We start from the raw sequence: 15,729 nt of genomic DNA, 5'->3' as shown, positions 1-15,729 counted from the left end.
GATAAATCAGGTCTGTCGTATTTGATCCCTCATCTATGTCTCTAGACTAACTTATAGCCTCTGAAATGAAAATGGCTAATATAAACTGTTCATATGAAATAATCATGAAATATAACAGAAAAAGCCCAAAGTCTTTCTTCAATTCCTGAAACTGCGGAAATCTAGACTTCCATGGGTTTTCTTGGATGTATTTGTTTCAGGGTCTGTATGACTAACTACTATCCCCCAGACCCTGGTGAATAAATTGAAACAAGGAATCCAACCCAACTCTTGCATCAAGTTAAGATTCTATTGAGGATGTTTGTCTTGATATTTTAATGGAACAATAGGTAATAAACAAAATCAACAAAATGTAAACATATTGATTAAAATAGCTAGTTTTTGTTATAAAGATTGTCATGGTGATACTACGGTCGGGGCTACATAGTGCGTGAGTGAGTTGAGTTTTACGCCGCACTCAGCAATATTCCAGCTATATGGCGGCGGTCTGTAAATAATCGGATCTGGACCAGACAATCCAGTGATCAACAGCAGGAGCATCGATCTGCGCAATTTGGAACAGATGACGTGTCAACCAAGTCAGCGAGCCTGACCACCCGATCCCGTTAGTCGCCTCTTACGACATGCATAGGTTACTGAAAATCAATATTCTAACCCGGATCTTCACGGGTCGGGGCTACATAGATAAATAAATATATATGATTGAAAAGTTACGGTTTGGATAAGAAATATGTATATCTTTGAGATGAATCAATGTCCTATGAAAAGGGTAAACAAAATGGGTAAATGCAATCTAAGTAGCAGAAAAGTTAAGGTAAATGTATAACACATGCTACACAAGAAACAGATTAAAATGGGTTAACCCTAAATCCAATGTTCAAAGAGACCATTGTAAATATACATTTTTGTAAGAAGTTAGTCTTTCTCAACCATCAATACCACTGTCTATGCTTCGTTGTGAGCTGCATCTTTATGTGACATTATTATGATAACAGTTTGGTGTCAAATAATCACCTGCACTGTCTGATAATTACAATCAGTTGTCCCATAAGTAGTTGCTGAAAGGCCAAGTCGTTAGTGTCAGTTGCGGGTCATAAGGAAACCGTTAATTATTCCGATAGGGGGCGCCACCTTTTCTTCAAGCAGCGGGGACCTGCACGTGGTCGCATTCCGATGCACAAGGTCGCAGTGCCCAGCAGATGGTTCCTGCAACGTCCGGAGCGTTGACTGGACAATCAGTTATTACACGTGACAAAAAAAAACCGATTGTTTTCAACACGGTGTCAGTGTCACGAAGTTATTCACCAAACTGACTGGACATCGTGTGAAACACTGTATTCGACAGGTGGCAATATGCGAGTGAGCCATTTCGAATTGTATCTAGTGTTCACGCTGTCAATTTGTCCGTCAATTTGGTATTTATTAGGTGCGTTAGGTTTCTCATTTTGTAAACGTTTCTATTCCAAATTCTGGTACGTTAACGCCACTTCATTTACATTTTTGTGGGTATGGTGGTTTATTCCTTATTATAAACATATTAATTATTACATTAGCTCCCACATACCCCGTCGGCGACATTGGCTACAGCCAGAAGCCAACGTTAAACACTAAATCATCATCATCATCATCAGCATCATCATCATCATATCATTTTGAATTATTCACTTTCTCAGTGAGGTTAATGTAACAAGATAAAAACCTAGACATCGAATCTAAAAAATTGGTACAGCATGCAGTTAGACTTGATTCTATTATATTGACCAAATTGAACATTATTGGATCATATTTGCGGTTTGAATTATATTGATTCATATTGATGATACTGAACTTATTAAATCATATTTAATGTGATAAACCGTACTGAATCATAACATTATTGATTCATATTGATCATACATTATTAAACCTACTTAAACATGACTCACTGAGATATGTGTATACTATACTGGACAAAACAAGTTAGGGATATTGGTATTTTTATGATTGATATTTTATCAAATGTGCCAATGAATAAATACATCATTATTCATAATTTCAAAATTTACATATATCCCTAAATATTTTTGTCCAGTATATGTATATTCCTTTTTATGTTCTCCAGTCGACAGATCGCAAAGGTATCACAACGCAAGTAATGAGCTGGGCCATGGTTATGTTCTTGTTAGTGCAGAGACAGGGTAAACATAATTAGTCTTTCTAAAATCAGTATGTTTTAGACATATCTATTTCGCAAACTGTGTAAACCTGGTAGTGGAAGTGAGGGAGATGTCAATCAATGTCATCAATTATAATGTAAATATAGGGTAAATAAATGAGTACGTATTTTCTTGTTTGTATTTTGTTGCTATGACAACAGTTTATTGGCAACCTAAAAGACGTGTACTGGTTCTAATGGTTTCCTCGACAAAAGTTTAGTTATTGTTTTAATTATAGTTTAATTATTGCTTAAAGTTTAATTATTGTTTTAATTATTTTAATTATAGTTTAATTATTGTTTTGTTGCTATGACAACAGTTGTTTATTGGCAACATAAAAGACGTGTACTGGTTCTAATGGTTTCCTCGACAAAAGCTTATCACCAGAGTAACCCTTCAAAGTACTTCGCTGATATGCTAACTAAATGACCAGTCGTGTCAGAGAAAAATTCATAACTGCTTTTACAATTGAACTAACTTGACTCCATAATCATTCTTTATAAATTCTGTTTTGGATTACGAGATTTAATCCTGTTTGATAGCATTTTTATTGTCAGATCATTATATGTATTGACTATCATCTGCAAAACGTCTTATAATGTTTTCTGTACCTTCCCCAGTTTCAAGTATGAGTCCATTTTCACACGGTAAATTCCAGCCTACATATGTGGTCAAAGGCCACAACTAACTTTCACAACTGTTCTGTACGTGTGGGAGGGTCCCCATCTTGTAAATGTGTCCAAACAGGCTTAACTTGGAATAAACACAGCATGTGTAATTTTTGATACCTTGTCAGCCAATTATTCTCAATCAGCTGTTTTGTCCAGCCCAGAGGGGTTCTTTACCAGACTGACCATTACAAACAGTCTCCATCACTGGATGGGTGACAGTGAACAATGACGTTACGTCACAGATCTCTGTGTGACGTCATAATGATCTGTGATATACCCTCGTGTTTATGACACACAGAGTGTTGACACGGAAAGATATACGTCAACCACACTCGTGGGAAACCATTTTAGGAAACTAGTGAGGAAATATTCGAGTTCATAAAAATCATATCGAACGAAAACGAGTGCAGTGTATTATCATACCCAGGGCAAATTGTATTAAAGAGTTTTTTTATCAATTCTTTTTCATTACAGACTAAATTAAAACCGCTTTCAAATCTGTCAGTACCCTTTGATTGACATATGTCCAATGTTTAAAATGTTTATTAGGGTCTTGAATGGTGTTGCCTTGAAGAAACCAGTTTCAGTAGGAGCCGTTTTAGCTCTTTGAAATCTTCATTGTCATCAGAAATGTGAAGTATGTATTTTGCAAAACTGTCATTGTGAAATCAGAAACACGGATGCACTTATGAATATGAAAGAATATTGTAATTAACTAAAAAAACATAATTAGTATTTATAGTTTTACATTTTGATTCTTAACTTCAAAGATTTGTTTATATTGAAGCCATACTATCGTCTCCAGAAGCAGATGGAATTTTTCTTAAGCATGCAATTATTATCGCTTTCATGTTGAGGTTAGATGCTGGAACAGTATTCCATCCCTAGTTAAAATTCTGTTCGCAAACAGGACACCTAGCACCAATGATGATGATAATGATGATGATTTGGAGATTTTACTTGCGCTTTCCGACATTATTTCGCTCTCGCTCTCGCCAGGCGATTTAGTCTTACAGTAGTCCCTGTGCCGTATTATTTTCCATTCCGCGAAACCCATTCTGCCATGCTAATGCCCTAAATGAAGCAAGTCTAGGTTTCATCAGATTCTGAATCTCCCAAGTCCAGCTGCCAGGCAAGCTCTGTTTCAATTCAGATTGGGTTATTTGTTTCAATTAAAATTATATACATTCAGAGACTGAGCGTTAGTCCAGGCCATTCAGTGCTTGATGCAAAGAGAGGTGAGCGAAATATTGGGCAACCTGAAGGGGGTGTTAGGATTGCATATTTTATTTTTGTATGAATTTTGAATTTGAAAATAAGTGGTGGGTGGAGCGGAACCCAGCACCTTAACGTCCGTATTTAAACAATGTATTTGCTTCAATAAGGGGACACGAAAAGAGTCACATTATCCAAGTGTTCTGACACTTATAGCCATACCAGACTGTAATTATAAGTATTATTATTGACACATAATCGCTATCCAAACCATGTCTGGCCCGACGTCTGAGTTTAGAATGGCATAAGGGATTTGTAAAACATTAAAAGTAGTGGCCTGTGTACATGAATAACTCGGAGTGAGTAACTGACACTCTTACATAAATTGACATGGAGGTGAGTAACAGCCCTGCCTCACCACTGTTTCATTTGACAAATGTTTATCTCATCGACACAACACAGATCTAGAGAAACATTAATGCTGTAAATATATCATATAAGTCAGTGATTTCCAAACAAAAAATTGTCTCTCTACTTATCTCATCTATAATGCGGGATGCGTCAAAGCCATAGCCAAACCCTGCCACAGTGGTTTGAGGATAACCCGAATGATATCATGTTCCCCAACTGAAACGATAATTTTGCGCACAAAAGAGGACTTTTACCCAAAGTACATGTCAAATTTCAAGTCGATGTAAAATATTACAATTAGATTTCCAAATAATGAATACGTGTCTGACGACCCCATCTTCATGGCGACAGCTACAGAGGATTAATACGGATTAACACTTTCATTATCTGAAGGTTGTCAACGTTGAAGCATAAACAGTAACCGTTTAATGCTGACAATGACACCGGGTGTTAGCGGGATTCATGGCAGAGATCTTATACAGATTTTTGTTTAAAAAAGATGTCACGATAAGAAGTTTTTAAAGAAATAATATACATTCTTGATAAATGGAGTTGTACCGATAAATACACTGTTTCATTTAGTGTTTCAAATGATTTCTACGCTTGCGTGTGTGTGGATATGTTGGTGGATATTAGGACCTACGGACGGACAGATGGATGCATGTATGCATTGTGGTTCCATGCACGGCAGCAAAGTGAAAAGCACCTGTCCTCCGTGCATTAATGATTCTCTTGCAGTTGGTTACAGGTCAAGGTAACGGTAGGCGACGGAATGCGACATAGCCCGTGTCACGCTTCAAACAGGTAAAATTAACTTTAGCTCAATGAAATACAAGATCGTTGACAGGCAGATTGTTGACAGTCCGGGTGCTCATCCACGTAACTCCTCGTGTCACGCGGAGTAAAAATGAACATCTGTCTACGGGTGAAGTTTAACGCGAGCCGGCGCGTGCCTCCACGCCAACTGGGCGTGCGCTGATTGGCTGCGTGTATCGGATCGCGCCGGGCTATTCAGATGTCAAAACATAACTGTGCATAGATTAGCGTGGGTAGGGGAAGTTCGGGGGGTATAAAGGCGGGTCGGGGAGGCAGCGTTCCATCACACCAACTTGTCTCTCAGAGCTGAACACACCTCAGTCATGGAATCTCACTTTTACAACCTGGAATCAGAGAGTGAATATATGGGCCGAAGAAAGGTAAGCATCAGTCTTCTATGATAAGTTTTAAATAGATTGTTAACAACCTGTACGCTACCTGAACCTGTTTACATCTGAGACACGTGGCTAATTTGAATATTCATGGTAACATGGGAATAGATTGTGTCCCAGTCGGTTTTAGAACATAAAATCTCTGCTTTGTCAACTTCATAACAGTAACCTGAAATTTTCATTGTGATTCCTTCGATTTGTTGTTACATTCTGATATGTTTTTCTGCAGGGTCGAAAAGTAATGGCTGAAAAACGGCGGCGAGCCAGAATCAACCAAAGTCTGACAGAAATCAAAGGCATCGTATGTGGCGCTCGACAACGAAACGTAAGTACATCAGCTTAAAATATGAAAAAAACCTCATTTTATTTTGTATAAAATTACACAGTTTACATGGTTAGTTGTTAGTATATGTTTTAAATGTACACGTAGCAATGCAATGTTTTAATTTCTTGATTTTTAAAACTAATCTAATCATAATTCAATGTTCACAACAGGAGCTCACGTTTTCTACGAGTTTTTAAAAATTTCTTCTATTTCATGTTGTATGCCTTGGTTACTTATTGATCTCTTATTTTCCCAGGACCCCAACTATGACAAGATGGAGAAGGCTGAGATTCTGGAGACGACTGTAGATTATCTGAGGAATGTCAGGAAGATCAACACAACACATCAACACGTGAAAGAAGCAGTTCAAGCCAGATTCCAACATGGCTTCTCCCAAATGTGCTGAAGAAATCTTCTCCTACATCCAGTCTCTGCCGGGAGTGTCGGACAATGTACATCGTCAGCTGAGAAAACACATCTCTCGATGTATGACACATATTCAACAGGTGCCCTTGACAACAGAGGCTGTGACGTCAAACACAAGAAATTGCTATGAGAGACTGAGTGCAGAACCTTCCCACAATACCCAGCATTCACATCCGACTGCATATGCATATATGGCCACTTCTCCTGTGAAGGAGGACAACAGCTTCTCAGACAGTGGATATGCTGGTTCTCCTGATATTACCAAACAGTCCACCCACAGAACTGGACACTATCCCTCATCCAGCTTTTCAGATTCAGTGCTCTGTAAAGTGCCAACAGAAATGGTTGACAAAGACTCGAGAGTTAGATCGTGGCTCCAGAGCACGTGGTCCTACTCACAGCAGATTCAGACAGAACAACAGGTTCCATGGAGACCCTGGTAAAATACTACAGTGAACTAGAGACCATATATCGGTATACGGTCTCTGACTGAACTTTATTAGGAACAATGGTTGTGATTTTGTATCATGTGATTACGTCATGATAGTGCTTTATATTCAGGACACTTCTCATATATGGGCTGTGATATATTGTTTGTTGATTAAAGAAATATAATTTATAAACATCTACGTTCCATTGTTGTAATTGTTTACACAAACAATGTACCTGTTCTAATGAAGGGGGGCGGTTGGGTAGCCTAATGGTTAAAGCGTCCGCTCGTCAGGCTGAAGACCCAGGTTCGATTCCCTATATGGGAACAATGTGTGAAGCCCGTTTCTGGTGTCCCCCGCCGTGATATTGCTGGAATATTGCTAAAAGCGGCGTAAAACTAAACTCACTCACTCTAATCAAGGTGTACTGGTATATATGTACTTGTGTACACCTTGATCAGAATAGGTTTCCAGGAATTGAGATCTGCCACGTTTTGGGGATTGAAGTGTCGATATTTGATGACCGCAAGTTATTACATAATATATCATTAGCTTTTTATTCTTCTTTTCCCTCCGTCGTTATTGAAGGGGTAAAACTTCCACTTGATCGGAAAGGTATATTTATACTTAGACTTAGTATAAGCTTCCTTTAAATCTTCCTTTTGATAGCTACGACATCGAACTAAAGTCAAATCATATCGACTGACATCCCTAACAACACTTGAAGCATTCGACCTAATCTGAAATAACTGACTTTAACGCTTCTGTCATGGTTAAAGTGTCATCACCAATAATCACTCATACGGTCGACAGTGAATTCTCCGACACATCGCCGTTAAACCTTACACAGTAACTGTTGAAAAGTTGACTGTAATCCATTGTGAACTGGGATTACTGGTCTGTTTGGTTGTTGTTTAACGCCGCACTCGGCAGTATTCCAGCAATATGTAAATAATCGAGTCTGGTCTAGACACTCCAGTGGTCAACAGCATGAGAATCGCTACGCAATTGGGATACGATGACATGTGCTGAAGACCAATTCTAACCCTGATCTTCACGGGTTTACTGGTCTGTACCATAATTCAGTTTTGTGTGATAGGCAGTCGATTGACCACCGAAGGTCGCCATGTAAAATACATGTTCAATTTCAAAAGAAATCTAAATTTAACTGTTTCTACTGAATCAGTAGGTAAGACAGGTTGGACAGACCCGCTGGGTTTCAGTTGCAGGCGAAAACTCCATGTTTTAAACTCTCTATATACCTGGGTGTCGACTTGATGTCCAGTATCGCCATTAAAGCACACCACTGTCCAAACTCCTTCTGAACAGACACAAACAATAAACACACAAAAAGTATATAAAATCCACGTGAACGACCTCCGCCAGTGCTTCCACGTCTTGAACTGGGACAGTCGATGTTGTGACACTAATCACAGCAGGTGCCCGTATGTCACGTGACTGTACTGGAGCGTGACCACGCGGAGTGTCACATCGCGATACATTGAAGAGTAATGAAGGAATGTGACCTATAGTCCAAAATTAATGCTGTGATATTATTTGAGGGGTCATTACTGAAGGCACGTGCCTCAGGCAAACTCCGGTTGTTATATTCAGCACTGAGCCTAAGATTATCGTGCACTAACGAAAGTTCACCCCCATGCACGAGTGAGTTCAACCAGGTCATCAGTTTGACGGTTTGATGCGGTTTCATCGTTTGACAACAATCATTGTATTGTCTGCAAGTTCAATCGGTATATTATCTGAATGACATGGTATTAACGTTAACCACAGTACAATAATCCGTCAATCGTTTGGAACCGTTATTCCCCCCTTTCCTGGCAATTCTGCGAGGTGCTATGAACCGTTATCCCTAACAGGTGTATGGTGGCACTTTCACCAAGATAATATTATGATAAAAGATAATGTTATGATAAAAGATAATATTATGATAAAATATATTATGATAACAGATACTATTATGATAACAGATAACATTATGATAACACTTCGTGTCAAATAATCACCCGCATTGTGTGATAATTATAATCAGTTGTCCCATTAATAGTCGCTGAAAGGCACTGTCGGTAGTGTCATTTGACGGTCATTAAGAAACCGCTAATTATTCCGACAGGGGGCGCCACCTTCTCTACAAAGAGTGGGAAAATGCACATGGTCGGATGCTAATGCAGAGTTGGGTAAACATAAAAAAATCGTTCTTTTCACTCAACTAGGTAAATCCAGAATCCACAATATCCAGTTATATCTATTTCTGAGACATTCCACAACAAGTCTTGTCAACCTTCACCCCGGTTTCGTCCACGTGTGAAAGTATCCACACATTGTAAATGTGTCCAAACAGGCTTAACTTGGAACAAAACACAGCATGTGTAATTTTTGATACCTTGTCAGCCAATTATTCTCAATCAGCTGTTTTGTCCAGCCCAGAGGGGTTCTTCACCAGACTGACCATTACAAACAGTTTCCATCACTGGATGGGTGACAGTGAACAATGACGTTACGTCAGAGATCTCTGTGTGACGTCATAATGATCTGTGATATATCCTGGTGTTTACAACAGACAGTGTTGTGAGGTGTTGACACTAATGGAGTTTTTTCACTCAATGAGACGGGGAAATTGATTGAGAATAATCACACTTTATGTTGAACACTGTATGAGCCAGTTGGAGAGCTGAATGTAGACTAACAACTAGTCTCTGAAATGAACATATTTTACTGAAAAAAGTTCATAGTAAAAAAAAAAATATATAATGAAAAGGAGCCCTGAGACTTTCTTCATGTTCAGAAGCTGAGGAAATCTAGACTTGCCACATTTTCTAGACTTGTGTGGGCTTTCTTGGATATATTTGCTTCAGGGTCTGTACGAGAGACTAAGCTGAATGGAACTGTAAGACTTGTAACGTTGTAATGTTAAAATTGGTGCATTTGTGACTACGCAAAAATATGTATTTCATAATATTTTGAAATATTAGATAATGTATTGTATTTTTGATACAAAAAAACAACATATATGTATTTTATCACTGATGATAGATTTTTTAGGAAATGTTACCATAACAGTTTTTTTTCTTAAGCGTGAATGTCGAATATGTATCAATACAAGTTATTAATTTGATTGATTTTAAAATGAACCCATATCTGTACTACTCATGCCGTTCATTCTCTCTATATATAATCTGTGTTTGCCGGTTATTGTTTTACGCCGCAGCCCGCAATATGCCAGCTGTACGACTGGTTTGTGATCAACACAGTCTGGAATAGACACTCCGGTGACTGTCACCAGGAGCTTGACATGCATCAACCAAGACAGCGAGGCTGACCACCCAATCATGTCAGTTGACTCTAAAGACATTGCCGGGTTGCTTATGGTCAATTCAAACCCGGATCTTCACACATATTTCAAGTGAATATTTATTTATTTAGGGTTATTCCAAGGTAATGTTAACATGAATAAACAGGACAGACGGGCAGTTTTATTCAATATAAAAGTCACTGGCCCAAAATACAATAATTTGGTATTGAATAATTAAAGTAGAATAGAATGAGCATTAAATGTGAATAGTAGCAGGTTGTAAATTTTGGTTTTAAAGCACAAAGTATAGTATAAAATAGTTTAGGATAACACGATTAAGAAAGTTACAACAAAATACAGGCGGTGATTGCGATATATCTGTGAAAGCTGGTGTTTAAGAAACGATTTGTGTGGAAACTGTTTTCCTTTATCACGGACAGAAAAAATTGTTGTGTCTCACCGTGTGTCTCCAAAACAAAGAGAACCAAATATTATGGTGAAGTATACGATGGCATGAAACATGTGAATAGTTGACAGCTAACTGTCTGTTCCTGAAAATAGTAGTTCATATCAAGCACCTATAACAATCACAAACGACGACAGTACAGTATTATGAACATTAAATATGAGTATTAAATACTTAAGCTTGTAAGTACTCGTTTTAAGGCACAGAGTAAAGAATAAATTATTTTAAGATAACAATTGAACAGGTTACAACAAAATGCAGGATATATCTGTGAACGCTTTTGTTTAAGAATCAGTTTGGAGTCATATTACTGCGTGGAAACTGTTTCCCTTCATCACGGACAAAATATTTGTTGTCTCACCACGTGTCTACAAAAAGAAACTGACATTACGATTAAGCACACAATTGCATGAAACACGTGTACATCTGTACTCGTGTGTAAGTACTGTCGTGATAAATTCAGTATGCTTGTCGCCTGAAGTGCTTTTAATATGTTTTTGATTTATCGAGTACATCATATGTCTTATTCGACTACTGAGCGCCCCACACATATATTTACTCACTGAAAAACAATACATTTTAACTGGAATGCTTCCATTGAGGACACGCGTCCAGTCTAATAATGACACATTAAGTGAAAGTCCTGGCACTGATGACCATATTGAGTAGATGGTTAATTACCAGACTGTGATTATAGGAATCATTATTTGACACATAATCGGTATCCAAACCGTGTCTGGCCCGACGTCTGAGTGAAGAATGACGCACCATTTCACAATGGTGAAATACTGGAAAGGTTTCTGTGTGTGATATGTGTCCTAATGAGAAATACACACACTTATATTAATTGACACGGAGGTGAGTAACAGCCCTGACTCACCACTGTTTCTCCCTTCTCATCTTCATATGTTAGTCAGTCGATTTCCAAACAATAAAGTTGTCTGGCTACTTATCTCATGTACAGAATTATGCTAATGATGGACGGTACCCTCCCCACTGAAACAATAATGTAACGACGTTTGTTCCAATATACACAGATTAAACTTTTATTAAAAGCGCGTCTTGAGTCAAGTAGATTTCAGATATTAGTCAGATTTACAAATAATATAAACGTGTCTGACGACCTCATCTTCATGGCGACAGCCACAGTGGATTAATGCAGATTAACAGGTCAACACGTGGATAATCTCAAGATGTAACACGTGTTATATTTGGGATTACACTTTTTCGGTAAAGTACAGATACTAGTACTTTAGGTAGAAGACCTGAGGATGATTAACATGAAACAAAATTGAATCAGAGAGAGTATATCTTCAACCGAAACAACATCACGTGTTCACAGATTTCATGACAGAGACTGTATACAGTCTTTTGTTTTCTGGAGGAAATAATATTTATTCACCACTAAGTCACAATGCATTTAATCATAAAAATCATGATATTCGTATCAATTACGTACTGAGGAACTTTATATTTTAAAACTGAGGATGTTTCCTGTAAACATGTATCGTTTTTAAAGAAGACTTTATATATTAGCTAGTGTGTCCCATAATAAAGCCTGAAAGAGAAAGATTCAATTCGAGTGTCTCCAGTAGACTCATAAACCATACACAAATACATTATACAACTCGACTAATTCCTAATTTACGTGAAAACACAGACAATGCGTAAAACATTAACAAAATGATACATTACGTGTATATATATGATACAATAATGTACATATTTACATCGTTTTAGATTAATACTTCCAGGGAGGCGACACATATAAGTGTTGATTAAATAGCCTGCACTTTGCCCTTGTTTTAGTACAATTATGTTAGTTTAAAGTTCATTCCATTTGTTAGCTAAAGAACAGGTGACTGTTCCGTATACTCGGCAACGTGATCCTTGTGGCGACAGCGACAGTGGATTAATCAGTGTTAACAGCCCTGTACATGATCCTGGTACATGTAATGTCGAAATTTAAGAATCACAATTAAAAGTGGAAACGGATCACAAAAAACACGTGTTCAATGTATTGTTATGTGTCGTAGAACTGAAAAGAATGGCTGCGAAATTGATTAAGACACGTTAACGTTATATTTGATTGTATAACATGTAGAAACTGATAATAGTTTTTGCCAGTATTGTGTTTGTATTTGCATGTAACCACTGTTAAATTCCTGACGGCGGCACACGACAGAATGGGCACGTTCCACGTTCCAAATAGGATTAAAACAATTGACTGAACCAAACACTAGACAGTTGACAGGCCGGGTGCTCGGCCACGTAACTCCTCGTGTCACGCCAAACATGATGGCCTCTGCCCCTGGAGAAGATCATCCCTGTCGATTCGTGAGAAGAACATCTGTCTCCGGGTGAAGTTTAACGCGAGCCGGCGCGTGCCACCACTTACCCAGGCGTGCGCTGATTGGCTGCGTGTATCGGATCGCGCCGGGCTATTCAGATGTCAAAACATAACTGTGCATACATTAGCGTGGGTAGGGGAATGTCGGGGGGTATAAAGGCGGGTCGGAGAGGCAGCGTTCCATCACACTAACTTGTCTCTCACAGCTGAACATACCTCAGTCATGGAATCATATCTCAGCAACCTGGAATCAGAGAGTGAATATATGGGCCGAAGAAAGGTAAGCAGCAGTCTTCTGTGATAGGTTTCATACAGACTGTTAACAACCTGTACATTACCTGAACCTGTTTACATCTGAGACACGTGGCTAGTTTGAATATTCATGGTAAAATGGGAATAGAGTCGTTTTTGAAGCATAAAGTCACTGCTTTGTCAACTTCATAACAGTAACCTTCACATCTGTAACTTTCATTGTGTGTACCTTCAATTTTTCGTTACATTCTGATGTGTTTTTCTTCAGGGTCGAAAACTAATGGCTGAAAAACGGCGACGAGCCAGAATCAACCAGAGTCTGACAGAAATCAAAGACATCGTATGTGAAGCTCAACAACGAAACGTAAGTACTTCCGTTGAAAATATAAAAAAAGTTAAAATATTTTTTTACTTGTATAAGAATAAACAGTTAACATGATAAACCTGCTAGTTTAGTCACATTGTGCATTCAATTTACACCTAGCAATTCAATCTCTTAATTTCATGTTATTTTATAATTTTCCAGGATCCCAACTATGACAAGATGGAGAAGGCTGAGATTCTGGAGACGACTGTAGATTATCTGAGGAATGTCAGGAAGATCAACACAACACATCAACACGTGAAAGAAGCAGTTCAAGCCAGATTCCAACATGGCTTCTCCAAATGTGCTGAAGAAATCCTCTCCTACATCCAGTCTGTGCCGGGAGTGTCGGACAATGTACATCGTCAGCTGAGAAAACACATCTCTCGACGTATGACACACATTCAGCAGGTGCCCGTGACGTCATCAACAGAAGATACGACGTCATACACAAGGAACTGCTATGAGAGACTGAGTGCAGAACCTTCCCACAATTCCCAGTATCCACATCCGGCTGCACATGCGTACATGAGCGGGAGAGTGGACACTTCCCCTGTGAAGGAAGACAACAGTTTCTCAGACAGTGGATATGCTGGTTCTCCTGATATAACCAAACAGTCCACCCACAGAACTGGACACTATCACCCTTCCAATCTCTCAGATTCAGAACTTTGTAAAATCGAGTCAAGCAGAATCCATAAAAACTTTGATGACTCGAGAGTTAGGGCGTGGCTCCAGAGCACGTGGTCTTACTCCCAACAAATCAAGACGGAACAACAGGTTCCATGGAGGCCCTGGTGAGCGGCTCCATGTATAACATAGACTTGTTTGTCGTGTACAGTTATATACGTGTATAAGTATTCAAAACACGCATCGTACAGTGCTTATTCTATATATAAACATTCATATATATTGTCTGTGGTATAATACACAATGTGATGAATATAAATATATAAATAAATGAATTATTTACAAACGTCTCATGTTTAGTTTATTGCAGACTTGGTCCATTCAGTGGATAACCGGAATAAAACTGTCGTCGATAGTTTGTCGTCGTCTTACTTTGGTTTCGCTAATGCCGTATTTCGGTTGCATAATGCAATTTTAAACAGATTGATTGGACATGTTGCGAAAGTGGTGTATACCACACTAAATACACATACTACGGAAAACAGTATAATATTTGCAGCACCTCAGCTGGATCAAATGTGTAAACATTTTGTCAAAATATTGTCGAGCAAAAGAAAGACCACACACACGTTTGGCGAAAGTAACACAAACAAGAAATAGTTATCAGATGGAGATGTATTTCATACGGATTTTGTTTTGTCTAACAACATTTATTTTCGGTTTTGTCAAATTCAGTGTTAAAGTGGATACAGTCTAAGTAAACCTAGGCTCAGTATTATTCGTTACACTGCTATCCTGGTAAACGAATACTGAGCATAAGTTTTCTAAGACTGGAAGTGGATACATTTTGCCAGGCAGTTTAGCGCAATTTATTTCTGCAATCGTCTGTTACGTATGATGGTTCTTTCGATTCCAAGTTACAGTTTCTCAAACAACGTTGATAAAAAGCACCGGGTCTTTTAGATTTCACGAACCTGTCGCTGCGAAATCAAATATAACGAATGGGTACAGATTCCAATAGTTTCTTTCTCTAGTCTACAGGGATGCATAGGTAGAGTGTTTCATACTCAATCCCAGGTTTGATTATCTTCATGAGCACAATGACTGTTCTTGAACCATTATCGCTCAGGTGCTTCGCCATTTCATTCTATTGTGTTACATAACATATTTCAAATAGTTTCATGAAGTTCGGGGCACGGACGTTCTCGGGACGTGTTCTCGTACAAAACACACAAAAATAAAATGTTAATGGCGCTACAATACGATCTAAATGTCTCCCGCAGTTTCAGATAATACAGGATAAAATAAAAACGTGTAAACATATAAAATATAAATTCTTGGAAGATAATACATATGGATGCATACAACCCATTATTTATGAATAGATATATGCGCTTTGAGCATGCATGTAAACGGGATGGACTATAGCGCTCTATAAATACCCATATACAGGTAATAATGATAAGATATGAACT

At 38.3% G+C, this 15,729-nt stretch overlaps 1 protein-coding gene across 2 annotated transcripts; it reads left to right on the top strand.

The window, feature by feature from the left end:
• Window positions 1-5,610: 5,610 nt before the first annotated feature.
• LOC124273078 (enhancer of split mgamma protein-like) lies at window positions 5,611-14,623 on the top strand. 2 transcript variants are annotated; one of them, XM_046708292.1, is made up of 3 exons: window positions 5,611-5,688; window positions 13,529-13,624; window positions 13,787-14,623. In XM_046708292.1, the coding sequence occupies exons 1-3, from the start codon at window positions 5,632-5,634 to the stop codon at window positions 14,423-14,425; spliced, it is 792 nt and encodes a 263-aa protein (XP_046564248.1). In that variant the 5' UTR covers window positions 5,611-5,631; the 3' UTR covers window positions 14,426-14,623. The 2 variants fall into 2 exon arrangements, with proteins under 2 accessions (XP_046564248.1, XP_046564247.1); XM_046708291.1 differs by lacking the exon at window positions 5,611-5,688 and adding an exon at window positions 13,214-13,288.
• The last annotated feature ends 1,106 nt before the right edge of the window (window positions 14,624-15,729 follow it).

This window comes from Haliotis rubra, unplaced genomic scaffold (assembly GCF_003918875.1).
Source record: "Haliotis rubra isolate DU_JTF1 unplaced genomic scaffold, ASM391887v1 Scf176, whole genome shotgun sequence".
NCBI classification, from domain to species: Eukaryota; Metazoa; Mollusca; class Gastropoda; order Lepetellida; family Haliotidae; genus Haliotis; species Haliotis rubra.
This window is presented reverse-complemented; position numbering and strand designations above follow the sequence as displayed.